This window comes from Mus caroli, unplaced genomic scaffold (genome assembly GCF_978045245.1).
Source record: "Mus caroli unplaced genomic scaffold, Mus_caroli_1 scaffold_9, whole genome shotgun sequence".
NCBI classification, from domain to species: domain Eukaryota; kingdom Metazoa; phylum Chordata; class Mammalia; order Rodentia; family Muridae; genus Mus; species Mus caroli.
Window position 1 is genome coordinate 127,583,078 of NW_028227264.1, and position 26,427 is coordinate 127,609,504.

Genomic DNA, 26,427 nt, shown 5'->3' on the forward strand with positions numbered 1-26,427 from the left:
TGGCTATGCCTTAACTGAGTCTAAGTGACATACAAATCTAAGTATTATACATTTAGTCAGTAATTATTTGCAGACTAATAGAATAAATGAAAGTCTAACTTGACATGCAAGTCTGAGACTGACCTAGGCAGTGTAACAGATCTCCTTCCCATCACTTCCAACATATTAATAATTTTTAAACAATGTAAGAGATAAAATAAAGATTTAAAAAGCCATATTTTAGCCAGGCATGGTGGCGCGCGCCTTTAATCCCAGCACTTGGGAGGCAGAGGCAGGCAGATTTCTGAGTTTGAGGCCAGCCTGGTCTACAGAGTGAGTTCTAGGATAGCCAGGGCTACACAGAGAAACCCTGTCTCAAAAAACAAAAAAATAAAACAAAAAAATAAAAATAATAAATATAAAAAGTCATATTTTAAGGAATATCTCCAAAGTAAATTACTCTTTTAGCTGCTAAAAACACACAAAATAATGCTAGATACTAAACTAAAAAGAAATCCCAAACAATTGGTGTCTCAAGTCTGCTGAGTTTGGAAAAATAGCCTGGGATTCGCTAGATATTAGCTCTGAAAAAGAATGGTGCTGTCTTACAGTGTAAGGCTTGTAGGGGAAATAACTCCCAGTAGGTTAGAGGGCTGTACAGTCGGAGAGCTTAAGGCGGGAAGGGGGAAAGGTTTTGTTACTTCTGTGGATAAAATCTCAACGGAAACAAAAGAAATGACAATGCTGCCACCCAGTGGCAATCAATGGAAAAGGCTCTACCCGAGGATCCTTTTAAGATTAAATAGCTTCTGTGTGGAATGCAATGTGGTCTATAACCCTCTTCTTTCTTTCTTTTCTTTCTTTCCTTCCTAAAATTTCATTCATTCACTCACTCATTCATTTTATATGAGTGCACTGTCGCTGTCTTTAGACACACCAGAAGAGGGAGGGCGTCAGATCCCATTACAGATGGTTGAGAGCCACCATGTGGTTGCTGGGGATTGAACTCAGGAACAATGGAAGAGCAGCCAGTGCCCTTAAGTGCTGAGCCATCTCTACACACACACACACACACACACACACCTTCCCATCCTGTTTCTTTAACCCATAAATACCCTGCACCCTTGGGAAGATTTGAGTCTTAAGACCTCTTTTTGGCTGTCTCTTGAATAAAGCCTCTTTAGAAAGCTCTTGCTCAGGTGATAGACATATATGCAACAGGTAAAAAAAAAAAAAAAAAAAAAAAAAACCACTTGTTCTGGCTCCCAATATTCTCTTCATGCTGAGTGTGCAGTAGGGACCTTACTGCCTTCTTCCCCTAAGACAACCTCCATCTTCACTGACTGCTCCCAAGGCGGTAGGAGAAACTCTTTCTAGAAACTCTTTCTCAATCATGTTACTTCTACTGGGCATACCCAGAGTATTAGAAGGAAAATGTTAATTCCCTTTTTTTTTTTTTTTTTTTGGCTTTTCGAGTCAGGATTTCTCTGTGTAGCCCTGGCTGTCCTGGAACTCACTTTGTAGACCAGGTTGGCCTCGAACTCAGAAATCCGCCTGCCCCTGCCTCCCAAGTGCTGGGATTAAAGGCGTGCGCCACCACAGCCCCCCCCCCGTTAATTCCCTTTTTAGTTATTTGTTTTGTTGTTGTTTGTATGGTTCTTGCTTTGTTTTGAGACAGGGTCTCTCTGTGTAATCTTTGCTGGGCCTGGAACTCTGCCTCGTAAGTACTGAGATTAAAGATGTGTACCACTGCATCCAACTGTTTGTTTGTTTGTTTGTTTTAAAATATCAGTCTAATAACTTTAAGTTAATTTAAAAATCTCAAGGAGAGCTGGAGAGATGGCTCAGCGGCTAAGAGCACTGACTGTTCTTCCAAAGGTCCTGAGATCAAATCCCAGCAACCACATGGTGGCTCACAACCATCTGTAATGAGATTGGATGCCCTCTTCTGGTGCATCTGAAGACAGCTACAGTGTACTTACATATAATAAATAAATCTTTAAAACAAAAATCTCAAGGAACACAGCAGCCCAGGACTATAATCTTAGCACACAGAAAGCTGATACAGGAAGCCCAGGCAAGGAGTGAGTCCAAAACAACCACAGTCCAGTGCTTTAAAGTCCCTCGTGGACAGACCATGCCCAGAATGACCCCAGGCTTCCAGGGCAGAGATGGCCTGAGACAAGACTACCTCAGCCTGGGGCTGTGACACCAGGGAGAGGATCAAGCCAGAGATGACCAAGTCTGGCTCTCTGCAGGCCCAACCATGCCCAAGATGACCCTTGACCAGTGCCACACTGCATAGGTGGGGCATAGCACTCCTGAGACCACTCCTGAGATGACCCCAGACATTCGGAGACTCCATGGACCGCTAAGAGGAGCAAGTAAAGCCGGGCGTGAGGAACCCTGTCTTTAAAAAAAAAAAAAAGGAGCAAGTGATGGAGAAATGGAAGAGAAACAGAAGGGTGTGGGCACTGTGAAGACTGGCAGAACTGGAGACTCGAGAGTAGTGAGGAGCACCCTGATGTGAGCAGCAAGTTATCCCACCTGGGACCATGGTGGGGTCCTGGCCTATGCTGCCACCAAGAACCAGGGAGGAAGGAAGGAAGGAAGGAAGGAAGGAAGGAAGGAAGGAAGGAAGGGAGGGAGGGAGGGAGGGAGGGAGGGAGGAAGGAAGGAAGGAAGGAAGGAAGGGAGGGAGGGAGGGAGGGAGGGAGGGAGGGAGGGAGGAAGGAAGGAAGGAAGGAAGGAAGGCTGGAGAGGTGTTCAGCCATAAAGCCATTAAGAGCATTGCTGCTCTTGCAGAGAACTCATGTTCAGTTCCTAGCACCACATCTATAGTTGTAATTCCTGGGGATTCAGCACCCTCTTCAGGCCTCCAAGGGTCTAAGTACGCTTGTGATGCACAGATACTCTTGCAAACAAAACACCCATAGTCATAAAGATAAATAAATAAAATATAAATACATTTAGGTACTCCTTAAGTTCTGGTGTTCTATAGTATCAAACTATTACACAGCTCAAAATATTACTTGGTGTGTAAAAAGCATCTGCCACATAAATCCAGAGATCTACGTTCCATCCCTAGAAACTACACGAAAATGGAAAGAGAAGGCCAGCTCTGCAAAACTGTCATCTAGCATCCACACATTCGTGTGCCTGAGCACACACAAAAATGCATAAACTGGAGCTGAGCATGGTGGCACACGCACATCTTTAAATCCCAGCACTCGGGAAGCAGAGGCAGGAGGATTTCTGAGTTTGAGGCCAGCCTGGTCTACAGAGTGAGTTCCAGGACAGCCAGAGTTATACAGAGAAACCCTGTCTCAAAAAACCAAAAAATAAAAAATAAAAAAGCATAAACTGTTTTTAGAATCTCACTGCTGGGACAGAATGGAAATGTATCACCGTAAGCAAAGCTAACCCAGGCTCAGAAACACAAATGCTACATAGTGTCTTTCATATACAGGTTCTGGCTTTGAAACTTTAGATCTGTGCATTTAACTTTGTAACTAAGAAAGAAAGGATCCATGGGGTGGGGAGAATTAAGCGGTCAGAGGGATTAAAGGTTTAAATGAGGCTAAGGGTAGGGTAAAACAGGAGAGGAGCAGGTGAGGGCTTATGGAAACCTACTACTTTGAAAGCTGACTTTAAGGTAGATAGATAGATAGATAGATAGATAGATAGATAGATAGATAGATAGATAAAGGCCGGACATGGTGGTGCACGCCTTTAATCCCAGCGGATTTCTGAGTTCGAGGCCAGCCTGGTCTACAAAGTGAGTTCCAGGACAGCCAGGGCTACACAGAGAAACCCTGTCTCGAAAAACAAACAAACAAAAAAAAGATAGATAGATAGATAGATTTTTAAGAGTCTTAACATGGGGCTGGTGAGATGGCTCAGCGGTTAAGAGCACCCGACTGCTCTTCCAAAGGTCAGGAGTTCAAATCCCAGCAACCACATGGTGGCTTACAACCATCCGTAATGAGATCTGACTCCCTCTTCCGGCGTGTCTGAGGACAGCTACAGTGTACTTACATATAATAAATAAATAAATCTTTAAAAAAAAAGAGTTTTAACATGATAACTTTGCATGGACAATACTAGTTGCAGGTGTTGGATACCTTCTTCTGAATTATTGGTGGTCAGATAGACTTCAGAGTCCCCAAAAGAACTATTGCCATTGCTCAGCAGGACCAGGTGGTGAGACCCTACTGCTGATGATATAGTTATCTGCAGGAGACCTGCATACACTCAACAAGATCAGTTAACATTGTAACAGACGGCACTAATTAGACCCAGTAGATCACAATAAATAACAGAAAGGAGAAACATGAAGGGGAAGGTGATATGTTAGGGGTACCTGGGGGAAATGGGAGAGAAGAGTCAGGTTGCTTATATTCAAGATATATGGTTTAGAGGCTGGAGAGGTAGCTCAGTGAAGAGCACTGATTACTCCTCCAGAGGACCCTGGTTCAATTCCCAGCACCCACATCTTGACTACACTATTTATAACTCCAATCCCAGGGAATCTAATGCCCTCTTCTGGTCTCCTTTAGTACCAGGCCTGTAAGTGGTACACAGACACACATACATGCAAAACACCCATAGACATATAAGTAAACAGTTTTTAAAATATATATTGTTTGCATGTATGCAGAGGACAAAGAATAAGCAAAAGGCATGCTAATAAAAAAATAAAATTGGGACTGGGCGGTGGTGGCGCATGCCTTTAATCCCAGCACTTGGGAGGCAGAGGCAGGCAGAATTCTGAGTTCGAGGCCAGCCTGGTCTACAAAATGAGTGCCAGGACAGCTAGGGCTACACAGAGAAACCCTGTCTCAAAAAACAAACAAACAAACAAACAAACAAGCAAACAAATAAATAAATAAAATTGGGGTTGGAGAAATATCTCAACAGCTAAAAGCACTGGCTGTTCTTCCAAGACCCAGATTCGATTCCCAGCACCCACATGATGACGCTCACATCTGTAACTCCAGTTCCAGGGAGTCTGATAGCCTCTTAACTTCTGTGGGTACTGCATGCACATAATGAACAAACATACATGCAGGAAAATACCCATACTCATAAAATAAATAAATCCTGAAAAAATAGAAAACACATTATAGCCCAGAAATATGTATAATGCTGTATGTTATTTAAAATAATAACCAGCCTGGTGGCATACACTAATGATCTTAGCACTCGAAACACAAAGGGAGGAGACGCTCCAATTTGAGGCCAATCCAGGCATCAAAGAGAGACTCTGCCTTTTTTTTTTTTTTTCGATATTTTACTTATTTACATTTGTTATTGCCTTTCTGCAAGCCCCCTATCCCATCCCTCCTCCCCCTTGCTTCTATGAGGGTGCTCCACCTACTCCCGCCTCCCTGCCTTGGCATACCTCTACATTGGGGCATCAAGCCTTCACAGGACTAAGGGCCTCTCCTCTCATTGATGCCTAACAAGGCTATCCTCTGCTACATATATGCAGCTGGAGACACGAGTCCCTCCATGTGTATTCTTTGGTTGGTGGTTTAGTCCTGGGAGCTCTGGGAGGTCTAGTTGATGGATATTGTTGTTCTTCCTATGAGGTTGCAAACCCCTTCAGCTCCTTCAGTCCTTCCCCTAACTCCTCCATTGGGTCCCCATGCTTTAGTCTGATGGTTGGCTGCGAGTATCTGCCTCTGTATTTGTTAGGCTCTGGCAGAGCCTCTCAGGAGACAGCTGTATCAGGCTCCTGTCAGCAAGCACTTCTTGGCATCACCAATAGTATCTGGGGAAGACTCTGCCTTTTAAAAATGCATATTTTAAAAAGTAAAATGCAAAAATGTCAATGCAAAATTAAACAAACAGGACAAAAGAACCCTGACCTATTCTTGCAACCATTGTTCAAAAAAAAAAAAATAGGTTATGTTATGTTTTGTTTTGTATTGTTTTGTTTCGTTTCTTGAGGCAGGGTCACAGAACTCACTCAATAGAACAGGTTGGCCTCAAAAGCAGAGATACACCTGCTCTGCCTCTGGAGTGCTGGGATTTAAAGTCCTGCATAACCACTGCCCAGCTAAAAACTAAGTTCTTAAGTGTAATTTTACCAAATGGTGCAAGAAATAAACCTCTGTCTGACAGTTTTGCAGAAAACCAAACTGTTCTCCCCAGTGATGGTCTGGTTCAGATAACAACCCCGGAAACAACTGGTCCAAAACATCAATTCATTAGTAGTCAACAACTTCACTAATTTTCTTCCAATTTTGTTCCAACAAGAGAAAGTAAAACATGTCTTCCCACTTTCAGTTAGATGTAGCCTTCTTACGTCTCTCACATACGAACAGACTCCAATCAGAACCACTAGAAAACAGCTCTTTTCCCTGAGCACCCCCACCCCGTCCCTTTTTATTATTATTTATTTTCTCTGAAATTCCTGTGAGCCTTTGCATCTGTACCTATGTACCAAAGGTGTAAAATGGTGGTTGGATCACTTGCCATGGAAAACTCAGACCAAACAGCCTTTGATTTTTCTCATGCGGTCTTCATTTCGAATACTGAATATAGTAACTCTATGATAATTTTTCAAAATCTCTTTATGAGATATTGGTAATATCTCTAAAATATTCATCTTTTGCAAAGGACTTGTTAAAATCTTACTATTGGCCAGGCGGTGATGGCGCAAGCCTTTAGTCGCACTTGGGAGGCAGAGGCAGGCGGATTTCTGAGTTCGAAGACAGCCTGGTCTACAAAGTGAGTTTCTGGACAGCCAGGGCTACACAGAGAAACCCTGTCTCGGGGGAAAAAAAAATCTTAATATTACTAATCAAAATCAATATGCTCAAGGTCTCTCCTTTTCGGGGACAATCCTGTTGTTAAATGGATAGGTTTTCAGAGCCCGGAAGATGCAGATGGACTCTAGAAGGAGCAGTAGGAGTCGTCTACACCTGCGAGACCTGCAAGAACTACAATTCCCAGCAGTCCCTCCGGCGGCGCAGGTCCATGCGCGCGCAGCGATGGAGTCCTGCCTTGTTCCCGCCAATTCTCGTGTCAGTCCTGTCCGGGTCTAGTTCCTTACTTCATGGAGCCATTTGATCCCGCGGAGCTGCCGGAGCTACTCAAGCTTTATTACCGAAGGCTCTTTCCCTACGCCCAGTATTATCGCTGGCTCAACTATGGCGGAGGTGATGGAGGCTGGGACGGGATGGGTAGCGGGCCTGGGAGCCGTGTGTGAGAATACTCTGGGCGGGATGTCCTAGGTAGGAAGAAGAGAGGCACCTTCTTCACCGATGACAGGCAGCATTTCGTCCTTGAAATATTTACACCTCCTGTTTATTGTTCCCTAGCAAATGTGAAATTGTATGCCCCTTCAGATTACAAGCTATCTAGAACAGAGCTGGGCACAGGACACTCGTTAAAAATATTCCAGAGAGCCTAGTAACTCATACCTATAATCCTTACATTCTGGAGGTTGGGGCATGTGGATTTTCATGAGTTCAAGGCGAGCCTGGGCTACATAGTAAGCTCTAGGGCAACCTAGTCTACACAATAAAACCCTGTCGTTTAAAAACATATGTCAGGCTGGGCGTAGTGGCGCACGTCTTTAATCCCAGCACTCAGGAGGCAGAGGCAGGTGGATTTCTGAGTTCGAGGCCAGACAGCCAGGGCTACACAGAGAAACCCTGTCTCGAATAACCAAAAAAACAAAAAACCATATGTCTTCCCATTAGTTAAGGTTACATTATACCCTAAACTGGAGTTAAAATTATTTTGCAGTGACAAAGAATTACTTTCAACACCGTGAATTTTCATTCACACTGAAAGATGATATTTACATTCGCTACCAGTCCTTCAACAACCAGAGTGAACTGGAGAAGGAGATGCAGAAAATGAATCCATATAAGATTGATATAGGCGCAGTATATTCTCACAGAGTAAGGAATCTTTTTTTTTTTTTCCGTATTTTGTTTGTATCTTTTTTTGTGTGTTTGTTTCATAAGCCAGAGTGAATTGGTGCCCCCAAGTTTTGAAGGTAATGTTTTAGACTGTATTGTTGTTGATGAAGCACACCTTTTTTTTCAAGTTAATTTTAATCTTGTTTAACACTCTATAGACTGAAATCATTTGGCTGTTAATACCTTGCCTTTTTCCTAGGTTTAGAAGAAAAGGTGAGCATTGGGCTGGAGTGTAGCTCAATTGATAAGAGTGCTTGCCTGGCATGCATGAACGGTTGGATTCCATTCCTAAGAACACATAAACCAGGTGTAATGGGCATTGTCTCCAATCCCAGCAGAAAGGAGGGAGAGGCCAGTTTGAAATACATGAGACCATGTATTTATTGTTTTTAAGATTTCTTTATTGTTATATGTAAATATACTGTTGCTGTCTTCAGACACACCAGAAGAGGGCATCAGACCTCATTATGGGTGGTTGTGAGCCACCATGTGGTTGCTGGGAACTGAACTCAGGACCTCTTGAAGAGCAATCAGTGCTCTTACCCGTTGAGCTATCTCTCCAGCCCCAGTATGTGCCTTTTATTGTCTGTTCTGATAGGTATTGATGGACCCTTATGATACCCCTGGTCTTAAGTTGTGAGGGGAACTGTTTTTCCTGAATAACCTGTGCTTTTTTTTTTTTTTAATATGTTATTTCTGAGGATTTCAATGATAGATCATTAAACTCTCTTTGCAGTCTTAACCCACTCACACTTGCACACACACCCATTTATAATCTTACTGCTCTGCCTCCTGAGTTGCTGGAACTGCAGGTGTGTACCAAAGCACTCACCAACGGATGTGATGTTTCACTGAGAAGTGACTTGGCTGAGCCATATTCTCAGAGACTCTTTGAGCTAAGTTCGCCTAGGTCTTTGTCAGGATAAAATCTCCACTCACATAGGAACTTTTGTTTAGTCACTGATCTATCCCTAGAGCCTAGATCGGTACCCAACACATATGCTCAGATCCTTCTGAAAGGAATCTAGTCTCCTGCCTAGGTTATCAATGAAAGCCAACAGATGTGAGGAGAAAGGCCTGAGTCTCTGAATAAAGAGATGGCTCCACAGGAAAAACACTGTGTTTGGATCTGAGTTCAAACCTCCAGCATCCACATAAAAGCTGGTCACGTCTACGCTCGAACCTATAACGTGTGTGCGGGACAGAGGCAGGAGACACTGGGGCTTGCTAGTAGTCAAGGGCAGCTTGGGCTACATGAGACCCTGTTTCAAAAACAACAGAGACTCATTTGAGGAGATATTTTTTAGTATGTTGAAGGGATCTAAAATAATTATGTATGTGTTATTTGTGTGTACTGTAACAAGGAAAGATTTGTAAAATACTCTGTAATAGGAATTGTTTGTATAGACATTTACTTACTAGAAACTTCACATAGCTTTGTCATTTGTATCAAGCAACATACACTTAGAGTTAAATCATTACACCCTATTTTAAGTCGATAAAAAATAAAACTATCGTCAATTCGGGTTGTATGAGATCCAAACTGTCTAAAGTGTCCTAGGCGTTGTATTATGCAGCATCTTTGACTTACTCACCGTGTGAATAGCCATGAGCAGCTCTTACAGAGCCTGATGGCTGTTTGTATTCTTAGCCCAATCAACACAACACAGTGAAGCTGGGAGCTTTCCAGGCCCAGGAGAAAGAACTGGTCTTTGACATCGACATGACAGACTACGATGACGTAAGGAGATGCTGCAGGTAAGCGCCCTCCTGCTGGGGTAAGTGACAGTCACTGGCAGTGAGTAATGACGGCTTTGTTCCAGTTCCGCAGATATATGTTCCAAGTGCTGGACTCTCATGACAATGGCCATGCGCATCATAGACCGGGCATTGAAGGGTATGTGTCAGTGTGTCCTTCGTGTCAGTGTGTCGTGGGTGTCAGTGTGCTGTGCGTGTCAGTGTATCTGTCATATGTGTCATGTGCGTCAATGTGGTGTGTCTCAGTGTATTGTGTGTCTCCGTATGTCAATATGTTGTATGTGTCAGTGTGGTGTGTGTGTCAGTGTGGTGTGTGTTATGTGTGTCCATGTGTTATGTCACTGTGTTGTATGTGTCAGTGTGGTGTATCAGTATGTCATGTGTATCAGTGTGTCATGTGTGTGTGTGTGTCAGTGTGGTGTGTGTGTCTGTGTTGTGTATGTGTTTTTGTGTGTCATTGTGTTATCCTCTCGGTCTCTGTATTTCATTATCAGATCACATATATTTCTAATATTTTCCCCTGAAACATAAGAGGAAAAAGAAAAGAGAGAAAATTAGTATTGAAAATATTAATACAGCTGTTGAACAAACTAGTTTACCTTCATGAAAAGAACAGTCTTACCCAGACTGGTTTTAAACTCGCTGTATTCCCAAGGATGACCTAGAACTCCTAACCCTCCTACCCCTACCTCCTCAAACGACAGGACCTTTGAGCTGATTCCCAGCGGCGGTATGGATTGCCTCACAGCTGTCCCTAATCCTAGCTCTAAGGGATCCAGTACCGTCCTTCAGGTCTCTGCAGGCACCATCACATACAGACATACACTCATGTACACACACAAAAATAAGTCAAGGAAGAAATAAATCCTTGTCAGGAAGACAATGATGACTAAGACAGGCCAGCACAGGTCACAGCAAACACTCGGGGCTCATGGCAAACTGCGGGTAAGTCAGCATGAGGAAAATGGGAAACTGTCACTGGTGAACGCCTGAGTTCGGCTCTGCAGCACTTGTGTAAAAGCCACAGCACAGGTTGGTGGAGACAGGATTCCAGAGGCTCGCCCAGCCAGCCCATCTAGCTGAATCAATGAGCCCCACACACTGTGAGAGACCTCAGAAAATAAGGTAGCCAGAAACAGAGGTTGATACCCAGCGTCAGCCAGCCTCTGAGCTCCCACAGGCATGCACACCCTTATGTCTTACCACAAATTACAAAGTAAAACGTGAGAGAGCCCAGTCTGGTGGTGCCTATGAGTAATGTCAAGGGCGGAGGTAGGAAGAGCAACCTGAAGACCAATTTGGTTGGGTTATCTGGAGGGCGACACTGTGCGCTTTTAATTTCTGCCCTCGGGAGGCAGAGGCAGGCTGATAGATGGAGCTCTATAGACCCTGGTCTGCAGACAGCCAGGGCTACACTAGGTTACACAATTGTCCTGAAGCCTGTTGTTTCTCTCCCTCAGAGGACTTTGGATTTAAGCACCGCCTCTGGGTCTATTCAGGAAGGAGAGGTGTGCACTGTTGGGTCTGTGATGAATCCGTTCGAAAGCTGTCCTCTGCTGTGCGCTCCGGGATTGTGGAGTACCTGAGTCTTGTAAAGGTAACAGTCTCTCTCATGTATTTATTTATTTATTTATTTATTTATTTATTATGTGTGAGTACACTGTAGCTGTCTTCAGACACTCCAGAAGAGGGCATCAGATCCCATTACAGATGGTTGTGAGCCACCATGTGGTTGCTGGGAATTGAACTCAGGACCTTCAGAAGAGCAGTCAGTGCTCTTTTTTGTTTATTTGTTTTTCGAGACAGGGTTTCTCTGTGTAGCCCTGGCTGTCCTGGAACTCACTCTGTAGACCAGGCTGTCCTGGAACTCAGAAATCTGCCTGCCTCTGCCTCCCGAGTGCTGGGATTAAAGGCATGCGCCACCATGCCCGGCAGCAGTCAGTGCTCTTAACCGCTGAGCCATCTCTCTAGCCTGGTAATGGTGTCTTAATTAACAATCTCCATGTCTTTCTCTAGTAGATATTACCCAGACCTTTTTTTGTAGACTTATTTTACTTATTTGATGTATATGACTACACTGTTGCTGTCTTCAGACACACCAGAAGAGGGCATCAGATCCCATTACAGATGGTTGTGAGCCACCATGTGGTTGCTGGGAATTGAACTCAGGACCTCTGGAAGAGCAGTCAGTGCTCTTAACCGCTGAGCCGTCTCTCCAGCCAGAACTTTTAGTAACACAGAAAATATATATATTTTTTTTTAATAGCATTCATATCCTAAAGTAAACTTAGCAATGATCGTTTAAAGCCATAATAGCTACTTTTAAAAGGTACTTGCACATGTGTGTGTACATGCAAACACACACACACACACACACACACACACACACACACACACACACACACACACACGGCGCTCAGGTAACATTGCAGGAGAGAGAATAGAAAGCTAGCACCAGAGGATGGGGAAGTGTCTTCTGGACATGACACAGCCAGTACACCCTGTGTGCTCAACTATAGCTGTGGTTATCTGTACAAGTCCTTCCTGTGATGGGTACCATCATCAATTCATTTCTCATGGATGAAAGAAGCCCCTCCCCACTCTGGCCCCACTCCTTCATGCGGGACTCCTAAGGGAGGACATGCCATTCTCATCAATGCTAATAAGTGGCCCTTGCTCTGGGATGTAACCTCTCACCCACACTGGGGGAAGAAACTTCAAATCAACTCAGTGAGTCTCACACACAAATGAGCAGAAAGTGGAAAGAGGCACAGTTGGGAAGAAGGGTTTCAATAAGGGAGGGTAAGGGTAACAGAGAGGAATGGGGGGTGTGTGAAATAACTAAAATTCATCTTATAAACATGTGAAACTCAAACAATAAATAAAATTTTTTTTTTAATATGTGTGGCATCTCATGCCTATAATTCTAGCAGGGAACTGAAGCAGGCAGATGGCCCCATGGTTCAGGTCATCCTGGGCTGTAGAATGAGACCTTGTCTCCAACAGCAGCAGCAACAAAAAGATACTAATTGTTTTGTTGCTAAGTATCCTCCTTTGTAACAAAAGGAATTTTGTCAAAGGAAGTTAAAGGTGTTGAGATTCTGGGCTGGAGAGATGGCTCAGTAGTTGAAAGCACTTTCCACTCTTGCAGTACCCGGGATCTGACCCGGTCTTATGGCCTTTTTAGCTACCCTCTTGCCGTGCACATGCATGTACTCAAACACACACATGCACAAAAGATATAATAAATTTTTCTAAGATAGTAGAATAGCATCCAAGTTTCTGTGCCTCGGAATTCAGCCACTGTCTTCAGTTTTTATACAGCTTTAAATGGAATAGTAGGATGTATTAAAGAGGTTTTTAAATAATTTAATGCTTTATGATATACATAAAATTCTTTTTTTGGTGGTTTATTTTTCAGGGTGGTCAAGATGTTAAAAAGAAAGTTCACCTAAATGAGAAAGTTCATCCTTTTGTCAGGTCTGTTGGGAAAGACCCCCTGAGGGCCAGGTCTGTTGGGAAAGACCCCTGAGGGCCAGGTCTGTTGGGAAAGACCCCTGAGGGCCAGGTCTGTTGGGAAAGACCCCTGAGGGCCAGGTCTGTTGGGAAAGACCCCTGAGGGCCTCTGGTTTGCCACATGTGCTTGTAGACATGCTTCTTGCTGCCAGTTTTCACCACCAAGTAGTGTTTCCAGTAAGAGTTGCAGCTGATAGCCTCCGACTTTGGCCCTGTTCCAGTGTCTCTGCTGTCATGTTCAGTAACCTTCAGGACTTCAAGAGAAACATGACAGTGCTTCCACTAAAAGACAAGAGAAGTGGGTTTTAAAGAACTGTATGGTTCTCTTGACATCACACAAGCAATTGTCAACATCTAGCACACAGGTCCTGGTCTACTCAGTTCTAGCATCCGTGCTGTTTCCCACCCCGGTTTCACCCTGTGACCTCCATAAATGATGGAGGCACCTCCTATGTGTGTGATGTGGGGACCATTTGTGCTCCACCTGACTCCAGGGTGGTAGCAAAAACAAATGACACAGGCCGCAGTACATTTGCAAACTGCAGACTCAGGGAAGTGGGGACAGTTCGAGACAGGGTTTCTCTGCGCAGCCCTGGCTGCCCTGGAACCCTACCTGGATTTCTACCACTTTGCATGTCCTGTGATGTTAGTAACATTATAGATTACAGGATTTAAGAAGTAATCATTTAGGCCAGGCATGGTGTGGCACACGCCTTTATTTAATCCCAATACCAGGGAAGCAGAGGCAGGTAGATCTCTACAGAGGTCAGCCTGATCTACGTAGTGAGTCACGAGCCATCCAGACTTGCACAGTGAGACCCTGTCTCAAAATAAAATAATTTTAAGAACCAAACATTTTAGCCGGGTGTGGTGGCGCACGCCTTTAATCCCAGCACTTGGGAGGTAGAGGCAGGCGAATCTCTGAGTTCGAGGCCAGCCTGGTCTACAGAGTGAATTTCAGGACAGCCAGGGCTACACAGAGAAACCCTGTCTCATAAAAAATAAAAAATAAAAAAAAAAAAAAAAGAACCAAACATTTCCCAAATACTTATGACAGGTACATGCTAGGCTATTTCCATTTAAGTGTCTAGTTTTAACTCAACTAACAAAAGGGTCTCGTTCCATTTATCTAGTTCTAGAAAGTCAGAAAAAAATAAATAGTGACCTCACCTAGTAGGAGAGGGCCTGTGTACCCTGTGTCTTGCTAATGCTGTTGTTACTCTCATTCCTACAGAAAATCTATAAACATAATTAAAAAGTACTTTGAAGAATATGCCTTAGTCGGCCAAGATATTCTTGAAAATAAAGAAAACTGGGATAAGATTTTAGCCCTTGTTCCTGAGAATATCCTTTCCTGTGGTTACTGTGTAAGCAGTGTGTCGGTCTGTGACATAGATGTGTATGTTTACATAGTCTCTGGGACATTATACATGTGTGCATTTACATAGTCTCTGGGACATTATACATGTGTGCTGCCTGCATAGTCTCTGTGGCATTATACATGTGTGCTGCCTGCATAGTCTCTGTGACATTATACATGTGTGCTGCCTGCATAGTCTCTGTGACATTATACATGTGTGCTGCCTGCATAGTCTCTGTGACATTATACATGTGTACTCTCTGCATAGTCTCTGTGACATTATACATGTGTGCTGCCTGCATAATCTCTGTGATATTGTACATGTGTGCTGTCTGCATAGTCTCTGTGACATTATACATGTGTGCTGTCTGCATAGTCTCTGTGACATTATACATGTGTGCTGCCTGCATAATCTCTGTGATATTGTACATGTGTGCTGTCTGCATAGTCTCTGTGACATTATACATGTGTGCTGTCTGCATAGTCTCTGTGACATTATACATGTGTACTCTCTGCATAGTCTCTGTGACATTATACATGTGTGCTGCCTGCATAGTCTCTGTGACATTATACATGTGTGCTGTCTGCATAGTCTCTGTGACATTATACATGTATACTGCCTGCATAGTCTCTGTGACATTATACATGTGTGCTGCCTGCATAGTCTCTGTGACATTATACATGTGTGCTGCCTGCATAGTCTCTGTGACATTATACATGTGTGCTGCCTGCATAGTCTCTGTGACATTATACATGTGTGCTGCCTGCATAGTCTCTGTGACATTATACATGTGTGCTGTCTGCATAGTCTCTGTGACATTATACATGTGTGCTGCCTGCATAGTCTCTGTGACATTATACATGTGTGCTGTCTGCATAGTCTCTGTGACATTATACATGTGTGCTGTCTGCATAGTCTCTGTGACATTATACATGTATACTGCCTGCATAGTCTCTGTGACATTATACATGTGTGCTGCCTGCATAGTCTCTGTGACATTATACATGTGTACTCTCTGCATAGTCTCTGTGACATTATACATGTGTGCTGTCTGCATAGTCTCTGTGACATTATACATGTATACTGCCTGCATAGTCTCTGTGACATTATACATGTGTGCTGCCTGCATAGTCTCTGTGACATTATACATGTGTGCTGCCTGCATAGTCTCTGTGACATTATACATGTGTGCTGCCTGCATAGTCTCTGTGACATTATACATGTGTACTCTCTGCATAGTCTCTGTGACATTATACATGTGTGCTGCCTGCATAGTCTCTGTGACATTATACATGTGTGCTGCCTGCATAGTCTCTGTGACATTATACATGTGTGCTGCCTGCATAGTCTCTGTGACATTATACATGTGTGCTGCCTGCATAGTCTCTGTGACATTATACATGTGTGCTGTCTGCATAGTCTCTGTGACATTATACATGTGTGCTGTCTGCATAGTCTCTGTGACATTATACATGTTTGCTGTCTGCATAGTCTCTGTGATATTATACATGTGTACTGCCTGCATAGTCTCTGTGACATTATACATGTGTGCTGCCTGCATAGTCTCTGTGACATTATACATGTGTGCTGCCTGCATAGTCTCTGTGACATTATACATGTGTGCTGTCTGCATAGTCTCTGTGACATTATACATGTGTACTGCCTGCATAATCTCTGTGATATTGTACATGTGTGCTGTCTGCATAGTCTCTGTGACATTATACATGTGTGCTGTCTGCATAGTCTCTGTGACATTATACATGTGTACTCTCTGCATAGTCTCTGTGACATTATACATGTGTGCTGCCTGCATAGTCTCTGTGACATTATACATGTGTGCTGTCTGCATAGTCTCTGTGACATTATACATGTATACTGCCTGCATAGTCTCTGTAACATTATACATGTGTGCTGCCTGCATAGTCTCTGTGACATTATACATGTGTGCTGCCTGCATAGTCTCTGTGACATTATACATGTGTGCTGCCTGCATGGTCTCTGTGACATTATACATGTGTACTGCCTGCATAATCTTTGTGATATTGTACATGTGTGCTGCCTGCATAGTCTCTGTGACATTATACATGTCTGCTGCCTGCATAGTCTCTGTGACATTATACATGTGTACTCTCTGCATAGTCTCTGTGACATTATACATGTGTGCTGTCTGCATAGTCTCTGTGACATTATACATGTGTACTGCCTGCATAGTCTCTGTGACATTATACATGTATACTGCCTGCATAGTCTCTGTGACATTATACATGTGTGCTGCCTGCATAGTCTCTGTGACATTATACATGTGTGCTGCCTGCATAGTCTCTGTGACATTATACATGTGTACTGCCTGCATAGTCTCTGTGACATTATACATGTGTACTGCCTGCATAATCTCTGTGATATTGTACATGTGTGCTGCCTGCATAGTCTCTGTGATATTGTACATGTGTGCTGCCTGCATAGTCTCTGTGACATTATACATGTGTACTCTCTGCATAGTCTCTGTGACATTATACATGTGTGCTGTCTGCATAGTCTCTGTGACATTATACATGTGTACTGCCTGCATAGTCTCTGTGACATTATACATGTATACTGCCTGCAAAGTCTCTGTGACATTATACATGTGTGCTGCCTGCATAGTCTCTGTGACATTATACATGTGTGCTGTCTGCATAGTCTCTGTGACATTATACATGTGTGCTGCCTGCATAGTCTCTGTGACATTATACATGTGTACTGCCTGCATAATCTCTGTGATATTGTACATGTGTGCTGCCTGCATAGTCTCTGTGATATTGTACATGTGTGCTGCCTGCATAGTCTCTGTGACATTGTACATGTGTGCTGCCTGCATAGTCTCTGTGACATTATACATGTGTGCTGCCTGCATAGTCTCTGTGACATTATACTGTCTACATTTTTGTATCACTGGGCTACAGTAAGAAATGGGACCATTCTGTAGAATAGTTTCATCATCTTACAAGTTGTTCCTAGAATTAGTGGTTAAGAATGGGGAATCATTTCATCTAGATATGATGCCATAAGTACTTTCTAATTACGTTAGCATTCTTTCTGCCAGATCACTATTATAGTTGCACAGGGGAGCTTTTAATGCTGTAGGTGCTGAGCACGTGTGTCTCAGGGATCATTAATAGTTTCTGAATGTGTGAAGCGTCAGCCTTCTTGTAATAATATGTACTAAAGACTTACTCATTGAGGTATCCCAAGTGAGCCTGCTCCTTAATGAAGCATCACCAATTCATGATGAGCTGCAAAGAGGGTTTCAGAAGTTCCACAGTTCACCTCAGCGCTGGGAACACCTGAGGAAAGTGGCCAACTCATCTCAGGTATCCACCCCTGGGCTCCGTGTTTACCAACACAGCTCCTGACCGAGTTATGACCGTCTGTGCTCCTTCTGATCCTCATGGCGGGCTCTCTCACATCTGCTTTTAGAATATGAAGAACGATAAGTGCGGCCCCTGGCTGGAGTGGGAGGTCATGCTCCAGTACTGTTTCCCACGCCTGGATGTCAACGTCAGCAAGGGAATCAATCACTTACTGAAGAGCCCTTTCAGTGTTCATCCCAAGACAGGTACAGTGCAAACAAAGTCAGGAAGACTGAAGGAAAAACACCTGTCTTGTCTTGTTTTGTGAGACAAGGTCTCATGATGTAGCTGGCGTGGGACTCAATGTGCAGATCAAGCCTCACTCAGAGATCTGCCCGTCTCTGCCCCCGAGTGCTGGGATTAAAGGCGTGTGCCACCCCGACTGGCTCAGTATGCGTTAGCAAGGATGTCATTGGTTGTAAATACATGTCTATGAGGTGAAATGTTGAAGAGTTGACCTGTTGGCTACTGTCTACCGACGTTCCCCTTGTCAGTTAAGGAGGTCCCGGGAGAACTGCTACCAGATAAAGGTTTTGGGGTTAGGGATGGAGCTCAGTTTGTAGAGTGCCTGGCATACCCAAAGCCCTGGGCTCCATCCCCAGCAACCATAAAACTGTGTGTGATGGCACAGGCCTACAATCCCGCTAATTAGGAGGAGGACATGGGAGGATCAGTAATGCAGTGTGGAGCTTGAGGCCAGCCTCGGCTACCTGGGAATCTTGTCCCCAAAAAAGGAAAAAAAGAAAAAGAAAACAAACTGAAGCCTGGATCCGAGATTTTACACATTTGTGATCGCAGCACTCAGAAGGTAGAGAAGCAAGAGAGTTAGAAACCTGGGAGATGAAAGGAAGGTCAGAGTCATCCCCGGCTACACAGCAAGTTCCAAGCCAGCCTGGGTTCCATAGTGGGACCCACTTCCAAAGGAACCATTGTATCCTCAGCCCCTAGATACGCATTTTCTGTATCGCCTCAGAGGTAGATTTATAGGATCATGCTACCTACCAACTTAACATTACCTTTAGCAAAATATCATTTATTTTATTACCAAGCAGACATCACAGTATATTTTTATATAAAATAAGCTGCTTGTTGCTGGATACCATTGTCTATGCAGTCCATCATTTGACCAAAATTATCACTATGGCCACATCACTGTATTTTCAAAATATTTTGTGGGACTGCTGAGATGGCTCAGTGGATAAAGGACACTTGCCACATGTACTTCTCTTTGAGAGGACCTGAGTTCAAATCCTAAGACCCACGTCACGCAGCTCACGGCTGCCTGTAAACCCAGCCCCAAGGGGATCTGATGCCTCTGGCCTCGGCAGGCCTCTGCACTCGTGTTCATAGAACACACACACATTAAACTTAAGATGTCCATTGTGGTCAAGTGTAGCGATGCATACATATAGTATCAGGACTCAGGAGGCTCATAAGTTCAAGACCAGATCGGGCTACATAGTGAGACTTTAATGTGCTGGCTCATGCATAAAATCCATCCCAATACTCAGGCAGAGATAGGAAGATTGTTGAAAATTCAAAGCCAGCCTTATCTGCACAGCAGTGTTTCAAGGACAACTAGAGCTGTATAGTGGTACCTCCAGCTCCAGAAACTGTATTTAAAACCCCTTATAGTAGCAACATTTATGAAAAAAAAAAAATACCGTGTGTGTGTGTGTGTGTGTGTGTGTGTGTGTGTATGAGAGAGAGAGACAGACAGACAGACAGACAGACAAGGCTAAGGATTGAACCCAGGACCTTTAGCATGCAAGTCACGGGCTGGAGAGATGGTTCAGTGGTTAAGAGCACTGACTGCCCTTCCAGAGGTCCTGAGTTCAATTCCCAGCAACCACATGGTGGCTCACAACCATCTGTAATGAGATCTGATGCCCTCTTCTGGTGTGTCTGAAGACAGCTATAGTGTACTCACATAAATAAATAAATTATTTTAAACAAAAAAGCGCTGCGTGTGGTGGCACACGCCTTTAATCCCAGCACTCGGGAGGCAGAGGCAGGCAGATTTCTGAGTTCGGGGACGCCTGGTCTACAAAGTGAGTTCCAGGACAGCCAGAGCTACACAGAGAAACCCTGTCTCAAAAAACAAAACAAAACAAAAAAAACATGCAAGGCACTAAACTATATCCCCAGAACTTTGCCAGATTGTAACCAAAAATAATTCAGAGACACAACACCAACAATCATGCATTTATAATTTCTGGTTCTCACAGGTCGGATTTCTGTGCCTATCGATTTTCATAAAGTGGATCAATTTGATCCATTTACTGTTCCAACTATAAGGTATGTTCCCAATCAGTGATCATTCCTTACTTGTGACTTTTTTTGAATTTTGAGTAAATTATACTTGATCTGTAGACATGACATGACATGATCCAGAGGCAGAGGCAGGAGGCTCCCAAGCTCTAGACTGGGGATTGAGAGCATAACTTAGTTAGATGGAATGTGTAACAGCCGGTGTTGTGGTATACACCTGTAACCCCAGGCCTCAGAATTCAAGGCCGTCCTTGACTATATAACAAGTTTGAGGCCGCCCTGGAATACATGATAGCCTATTGAGGTGGCAGATTAGTTATTTGCTTGTTGTTCAGAGCCAGAAGTGCCAGGACCTTTTACATATGCAGACAGTTACTCTACCGATAAGCTGTACCTCGGGCACATGGTTTTCACAGATTTTGAGCTTCGAGTGCTAGTATGCCACTTGGTGATGTGGGACCAGGAAACAACCCCAGCGTTCTCATGTTCTGTTGCTTGCAGTGCCATCTGCCGGGAATTGGATATGGTTTCCACTCATGAGAAGGAAAAGGAGGAGAATGAAGCTGACGGTAGACACAGAGTCAGAGGTAGGCTACTGGGCTGAAGCATCCCATTCACAGCATCTTACCTGGCTGCACTCCTGTAGGTAACTCTCCTTAGAAGCAGGCCACCCTGGGTCGCTGTCTATCCTGAAGCCAGCTCCATGGTAAATTCTGTTGTGGAGTGCTTTCTCTAGTTAGAAAAATTTCCAAGCACTTCATTTTCTGGTTTTAGAGTTGTTTTAAATGGGATATTTGGGGCTGGAGAGATGGCCCAGTGGTTAAGAACACTGGCTGTTCTTCCAAAGGACCCTAGTTTAATTCTCAGTACCCACATGACAGCTCACAGCTTTCTGTAACTCCAGTCCTAGGGGATCCGGCATCCTCACACAGACATGCATGCAGGCAAAACACCAATGTGCCAAAAGTAAATAAAACAAAAACAAAAAAGTTTGTTTTGTTTTGGAGACAGGGTTAATCTGTATAGCGCTGGCTGTCCTGGAACTCACTCTGTAGACCTGGCTGGCCTCGAACTCAGAAATCCGCCTGCCTCTGCCTCCCGAGTGCTGGGATTAAAGGTGTGTGCCACCACCTCCTGGCAAAAACAAAAAAGTTAAATGGGATATTTTTCCTAATTTCTTTCTCTGAGAATACATTATTGGTTTATATAAAAGCTGATTTTGTACCCTGCAAGTTTTTTAGGATATTCTATAGAGTCATGTCATCTATAAATACAGATAGTATGACTTGTCTTCCCCATCTCCTGTGTTTATCCCTTTTAGGTCTGTTTTGTAACTGCTAGAGCTAAGATTTTGAGCACTGTATCAAATAAAGAGCAGGGGAGGTGCTGGAGAGACTTCTCAGTCCCAGTAGTTAAGAGAACATACGGCTCTTGCCCCACATCGTAAGAGCTGGACTCAAGTCCCAGGGGTGTCCAGTGCCCTTTTCTGGCTCCCATGGGCACTGTATACATATGGCACAGAGACATATGTTCAGGCAAACACTCATACATATGAAATAAAAAGCCTAAAAAGACATAAGAGGGAAGGTGGGCATCTTTGCCTTGTTCTTGATTTTCAGAGGAAGTGTTCTTGGTCTGTCTCCATTTTACATAATGTTGTCTATAGGTTTGTGGTGTATATATAACCTTTATCATTTCGAGGTCTGTTCCAACTATAAAGTCTCTAGGACTTTGATCATGGGGGCATATCGAACTTTGTCAAATGCCTTTTCAACATTAATAGAAATGCCGTGCAGTTCTGTCTTAAGTTTATCCATATGATGTATTACATTTATAGATGTATGTATGTTGAACCAAACTTGCCTCACCGGTACGAAGCCTACTTGTTCATAGTGTATAAGCTTCTTAATGTGTTCCTGATTTAGCTTGCAAGTATTGCATTGAGAATTTTTACATCTATACTCATCAAAGAAATTGGTCTGTAGTTTGGTGTGTGTGTGTGTGTGTGTGTGTGTGTGTGTGCACGTGTGTGTGCACGTGTGTGTCTGTACCTGGTTTTGCGACCAGGATAATATTGCCTTCGTAGAATGAATCTGATGGGTTTCTTCCTTTTCTGTTTTTGGAACAAACTTTTTAAAACTTGGTATGAAGCCGGGCGTGGTGGCGCACGCCTTTAATCCCAGCACTCGGGAGGCAGAGGCAGGCGGATTTCTGAGTTCGAGGCCAGCCTGGTCTACAAAGTGAGTGCCAGGACAGCCAGGGCTACACAGAGAAACCCTGTCTCGAAAAACCAAAAAAAAAAAAAAAAAAAAAAAACTTGGTATGAGATAGTCCTTGAGTGTTGGGTAGGTCAAGCATGGTGGCACGGCCTCTGATCCTAGCACCTGGGAGGCAGAGGCAGGAGAGTATCTGTGAGTTTGAGGCCAGCATGGTCTACAGAGTGAGTTCAGGACAGTCAAGACTACACAGAGAAACCCTGTCTGTTTCCAAAAAAACTAGGAGAAGGGGGTGGGACATCAGTGACTCTCTCCAGCTTCTCTTTGTGATGTGTCCCTTTAAAGTTATTTATGTCTCCTGGAGGTAATTTTGGTATGTGATATGCATCTAGAAATCCTTCCATTTCTTCTGAGTATCACTTTTCCTAGTCATCCCTACCATGGCTCGGTATTCCCGTGGAATGTGTTGGAATAACACCTTCTGTTCTCTGTTTGATACATTTATAACTCTTATTGAGTTGCCTAAAGGTTTGTCAATCTTACTTCTTCAAAGAACTAACTCTGTTTGGTTGTTATAAAATATTCATGCTCTTTCTGCCAACGTACTCATTCTAATGTACATGTCTTATGACTTAGATTATAAGAAGACCAGTCTAGCACCATATGTGAAAGTATTTGAACAGTTTCTTGAAAACCTGGACAAATCCCGGAAAGGGGAACTTCTCAAGAAGAGTGGTAAGATGAGCTTCCCCTTGTCTTTGTAAAACTAATCTTTGTCTAATCTAGGGGGGAAAATTACTGATTTATTGTAACCTTTGTTGGGTGGGTTTTGTACTTAGCAGTATGTATGTGTGTGTGTGTACACATTTGCCACAGAATGTATGTGGAAGTCAGAAGACAACTTGCTGTGGCTAGTTCTCTCCTTCCACCCATTTAGGTCCTGAGGCTTGAACTCAGATCCTCAGGCTTGGCAGCAAGCACCCACACCCACTGAGCAGTTTTGCCAGCCAAGATCTCTGTATTCTCATTCTGTCCTGGATCAACCTATAGTCTGGGCTTCAACCAGTGTGAAACATGCCTTTCTATCGTGTGTGAATCAACAGAAGCTTGAAACAAAGCCGAATATGGAGATAAATCATCTCCTTTTACTAATTCTTTCACTTAAACCATATTTTTATTTTTAAAATTTTGTTTTCTATTTTGTTTTAGATTTACAAAAAGATTTCTGAAGAAAACAGCTCCCATCAAACCAACGTGAATGCCTTCTACCTTCAACCATGGAGCATTTAATAAATACAGTAGAATCATCAATGGGCCTTAATCCTTGAAGCAGAACTTTCTTTTGAGAAGTAATTTATGTCAAGGAGACCTGGTTTGTGAGACCAAAGAGGGTGTCAAGAGCCCTGAAACAATAAATCAAGGAATAAGTGAACTGCAGAAGTTTGTAAAATGTATTATATAAAAAGATAATCCTTAGACTTCTGATGTACTCGGTTCTACCCGTTACTCCGTAGAAGTGTAAGTGAGCAGGAGCAGGCCTAGAACGTCCATTTTAGCACTCTGGATTCCTCCTTCACCTCCATGATTTTATATAAAGGACGGCCTTGTCCTTCAGCCCTGTAAGTTAGTCGTGGCTCACACTTGTGATCCCAGCACTTAGAAGTCTGAGGCAGAAGAATTGCCACAAATTCAGGACCGGGCTGAGCTACCCCACAATCCATTTATATTACTCAGGGTTCTTTAAAAGAACAGCATGCCAATGAGAGAATGGACTTGCTCATGAGAGCGAAGAACTTCCTTCTCCCATGTCCTCTACATAGGCTGCCATCAGAAGATGTGGCCAGAGTTTTTTTCTCTTTTGTTGTTGCTCTTTGTTTAGTTTAGTTTAGGTTTTTTTTTTTTTTTTTTTTGACAGGGTTTCTCTGTATAGCCTTGGCTGTCCTTGAACTCAGAAATCCGCCTGCCTCTGCCTCCCAGGTGCTGGGATCAAAGGCGTGCGCCACCACTGCCCGGCAGATGTGGCCAGATTTAGGGTGCATCTTACCTCTTCAAAATATCCAGATAGTGATTTTTCCCACTTTAGTTATTTAGTTAAGAAAAATCCCTTACAGATATACCCAGCTGCTTGGGGTCTAGCTAATTCCAGATGTGGTCAAGTTGACAGCCAACACTACACATCACACCACTGCTCAGTTTGGTCTGGATTGTTTTTCTTTACTGTTTTGTCTACTTGTTTTGAGAGATGGGGTCAACTCTAAACCAAGCTGGCCTCAAACCTGTGGCAGTCCAACTGTGTCAGCTCCCAGGTGCTAGGGTTATAAGCCTCAGCCACCATGCCCAGTTTTTTCTTTTTTCTTTTCTTTAGATTTAGTTATTTATAGGAGTACAGTGTCACTGTCTTCATACCAAAGAGGACATCAGATCCCCTTACAGTTGGTTGTGAGCCACCATGTGGTTGCTGTGAATTGAGCTCAGGACCTCTGGAAGAGCAGTCAGTGCTTTTAACTGGTGACATTTCCCTTCTGTTATCGTGACATCTCATACATGCATTTATATCATTACACTTCCTGTCTCATCGCCCCCTTCTTCCCCCCAAACAACCCTCCCTTTGTCTTTCATGTCAAATATTTTCTTTGGCTCTCTTGTTCCTCCTTAAAATTATTTTTAACCAGATAACTAAACCCACCAACATTTCCAAAGATGAACAATATTAGAGCTTAATAGAATGTTCTTTATCAAACATTTTCCGTTTTAGTGCCTTTTCCCTCTCAACAGCTGGATGAATTCACCGTAAAGAAGCAGCTTAAAAATGTAACCAACTTGGGCTGGAATAGGTGGCTCAGCGGTTAAGAGCACTGGCTGCTCTTCCAGAGGTCCTGAGTTCAATTCCCAGCAACCACATGGCAGCTCACAACTGTCTGTAGCTCCAATTCTAGGGGACCTGACACCTTCACACAGACGTATATGTAGGAAAACACCAGTGCACATAAAAAATTAAAAAGGAATCATCAAAAATGTAACCAGGGCTGGTGAGATGGCTCAGTGGGTAAGAGCACCTGACTGCTCTTCCAAAGGTCCTGAGTTCAAATCCCAGCAACCACAGGGTGGCTCACAACCATCTGTAATGAGATCTGATGCTCTCTTCTGGTGTGTCTGAAGACAGCAATGGTGTACGTATTTATAATAATAAATAAATCAAAAAAAAAGAAAGAAAGAAAGAAACTGGCAGTGTTGAACACAAGTTTTTAAGCCCAGCACTTAGGAGGCAAGGGCAGTCTCTTGAGTTGGAGGCCAGCCTCAACTATGTAATGAGTTCCAGGACAGCCAAGACTACACAGAGAAATCCTGTTTGAAGAAAAGAAAGAGGAAGAAAAGGAGGAGGAAACAAGAAGCTATATCCCAGTGCCACTCCCCTTCCCTCAGCCAATTTCAAAAGAGCTGAATCTTCCAGGTTAGTTACTCATGAATAGAAGTGGATGGGCCTCCAACTCTCCAACCTCCTGCCTCAGCTCCCCAAGTAGATGTAGCGACAGATGGGCCACAGAGCCTTTTAAGCACACTTTTAGTAGTAACAAACACTAAGTCCTGTGCATATATTACCTGTTGCCTTCCTAGCAATCCTATGGAGCAGTATCCCCATTTTACAGACGAAGGCAATAATAGGCTAAATAGCCTAAATGATCCACATGAGAGTCAAAAGAGATTGCAAATAGTTTTTATGGGGATGAAGGTTGGTGTAGCTAAGGATAACCTCCGTGTCCCAAGTGCTGCCATTACAAGCTCTCACCATCATGCCCGATTGTGTGAAGTGCCGGGCACGGAATGGTACCATCACCTATGCTGCAAAAGTGTGACTGCTGGGCTAAGTCTCACTTCCTAGTCACTTGCAGTCTCTCCTATATGGGGGTGATTCCAGAATTCCCCAGTTCTTGTAAAGTCCGCTACTCCAATTAATCCTGATTTGCTTGCTTGCCCTAATTCTCATTCATTATACTCA

General features: G+C 43.5%; 1 protein-coding gene across 1 annotated transcript; it reads left to right on the forward strand.

Annotated features, from left to right (window-relative positions):
• Window positions 1–6,960: 6,960 nt before the first annotated feature.
• Prim1 (DNA primase subunit 1) lies at window positions 6,961–23,870 on the forward strand. The gene is made up of 13 exons (XM_021174514.2): window positions 6,961–7,148; window positions 7,741–7,898; window positions 9,571–9,677; window positions 9,743–9,816; window positions 11,138–11,274; window positions 13,099–13,157; window positions 14,428–14,537; window positions 17,813–17,904; window positions 18,011–18,149; window positions 20,172–20,241; window positions 20,716–20,801; window positions 23,067–23,165; window positions 23,640–23,870. Exons 1-13 carry the CDS (start codon window positions 7,046–7,048, stop codon window positions 23,657–23,659), a joined length of 1,254 nt encoding a protein of 417 aa, XP_021030173.1. The 5' UTR covers window positions 6,961–7,045; the 3' UTR covers window positions 23,660–23,870.
• The last annotated feature ends 2,557 nt before the right edge of the window (window positions 23,871–26,427 follow it).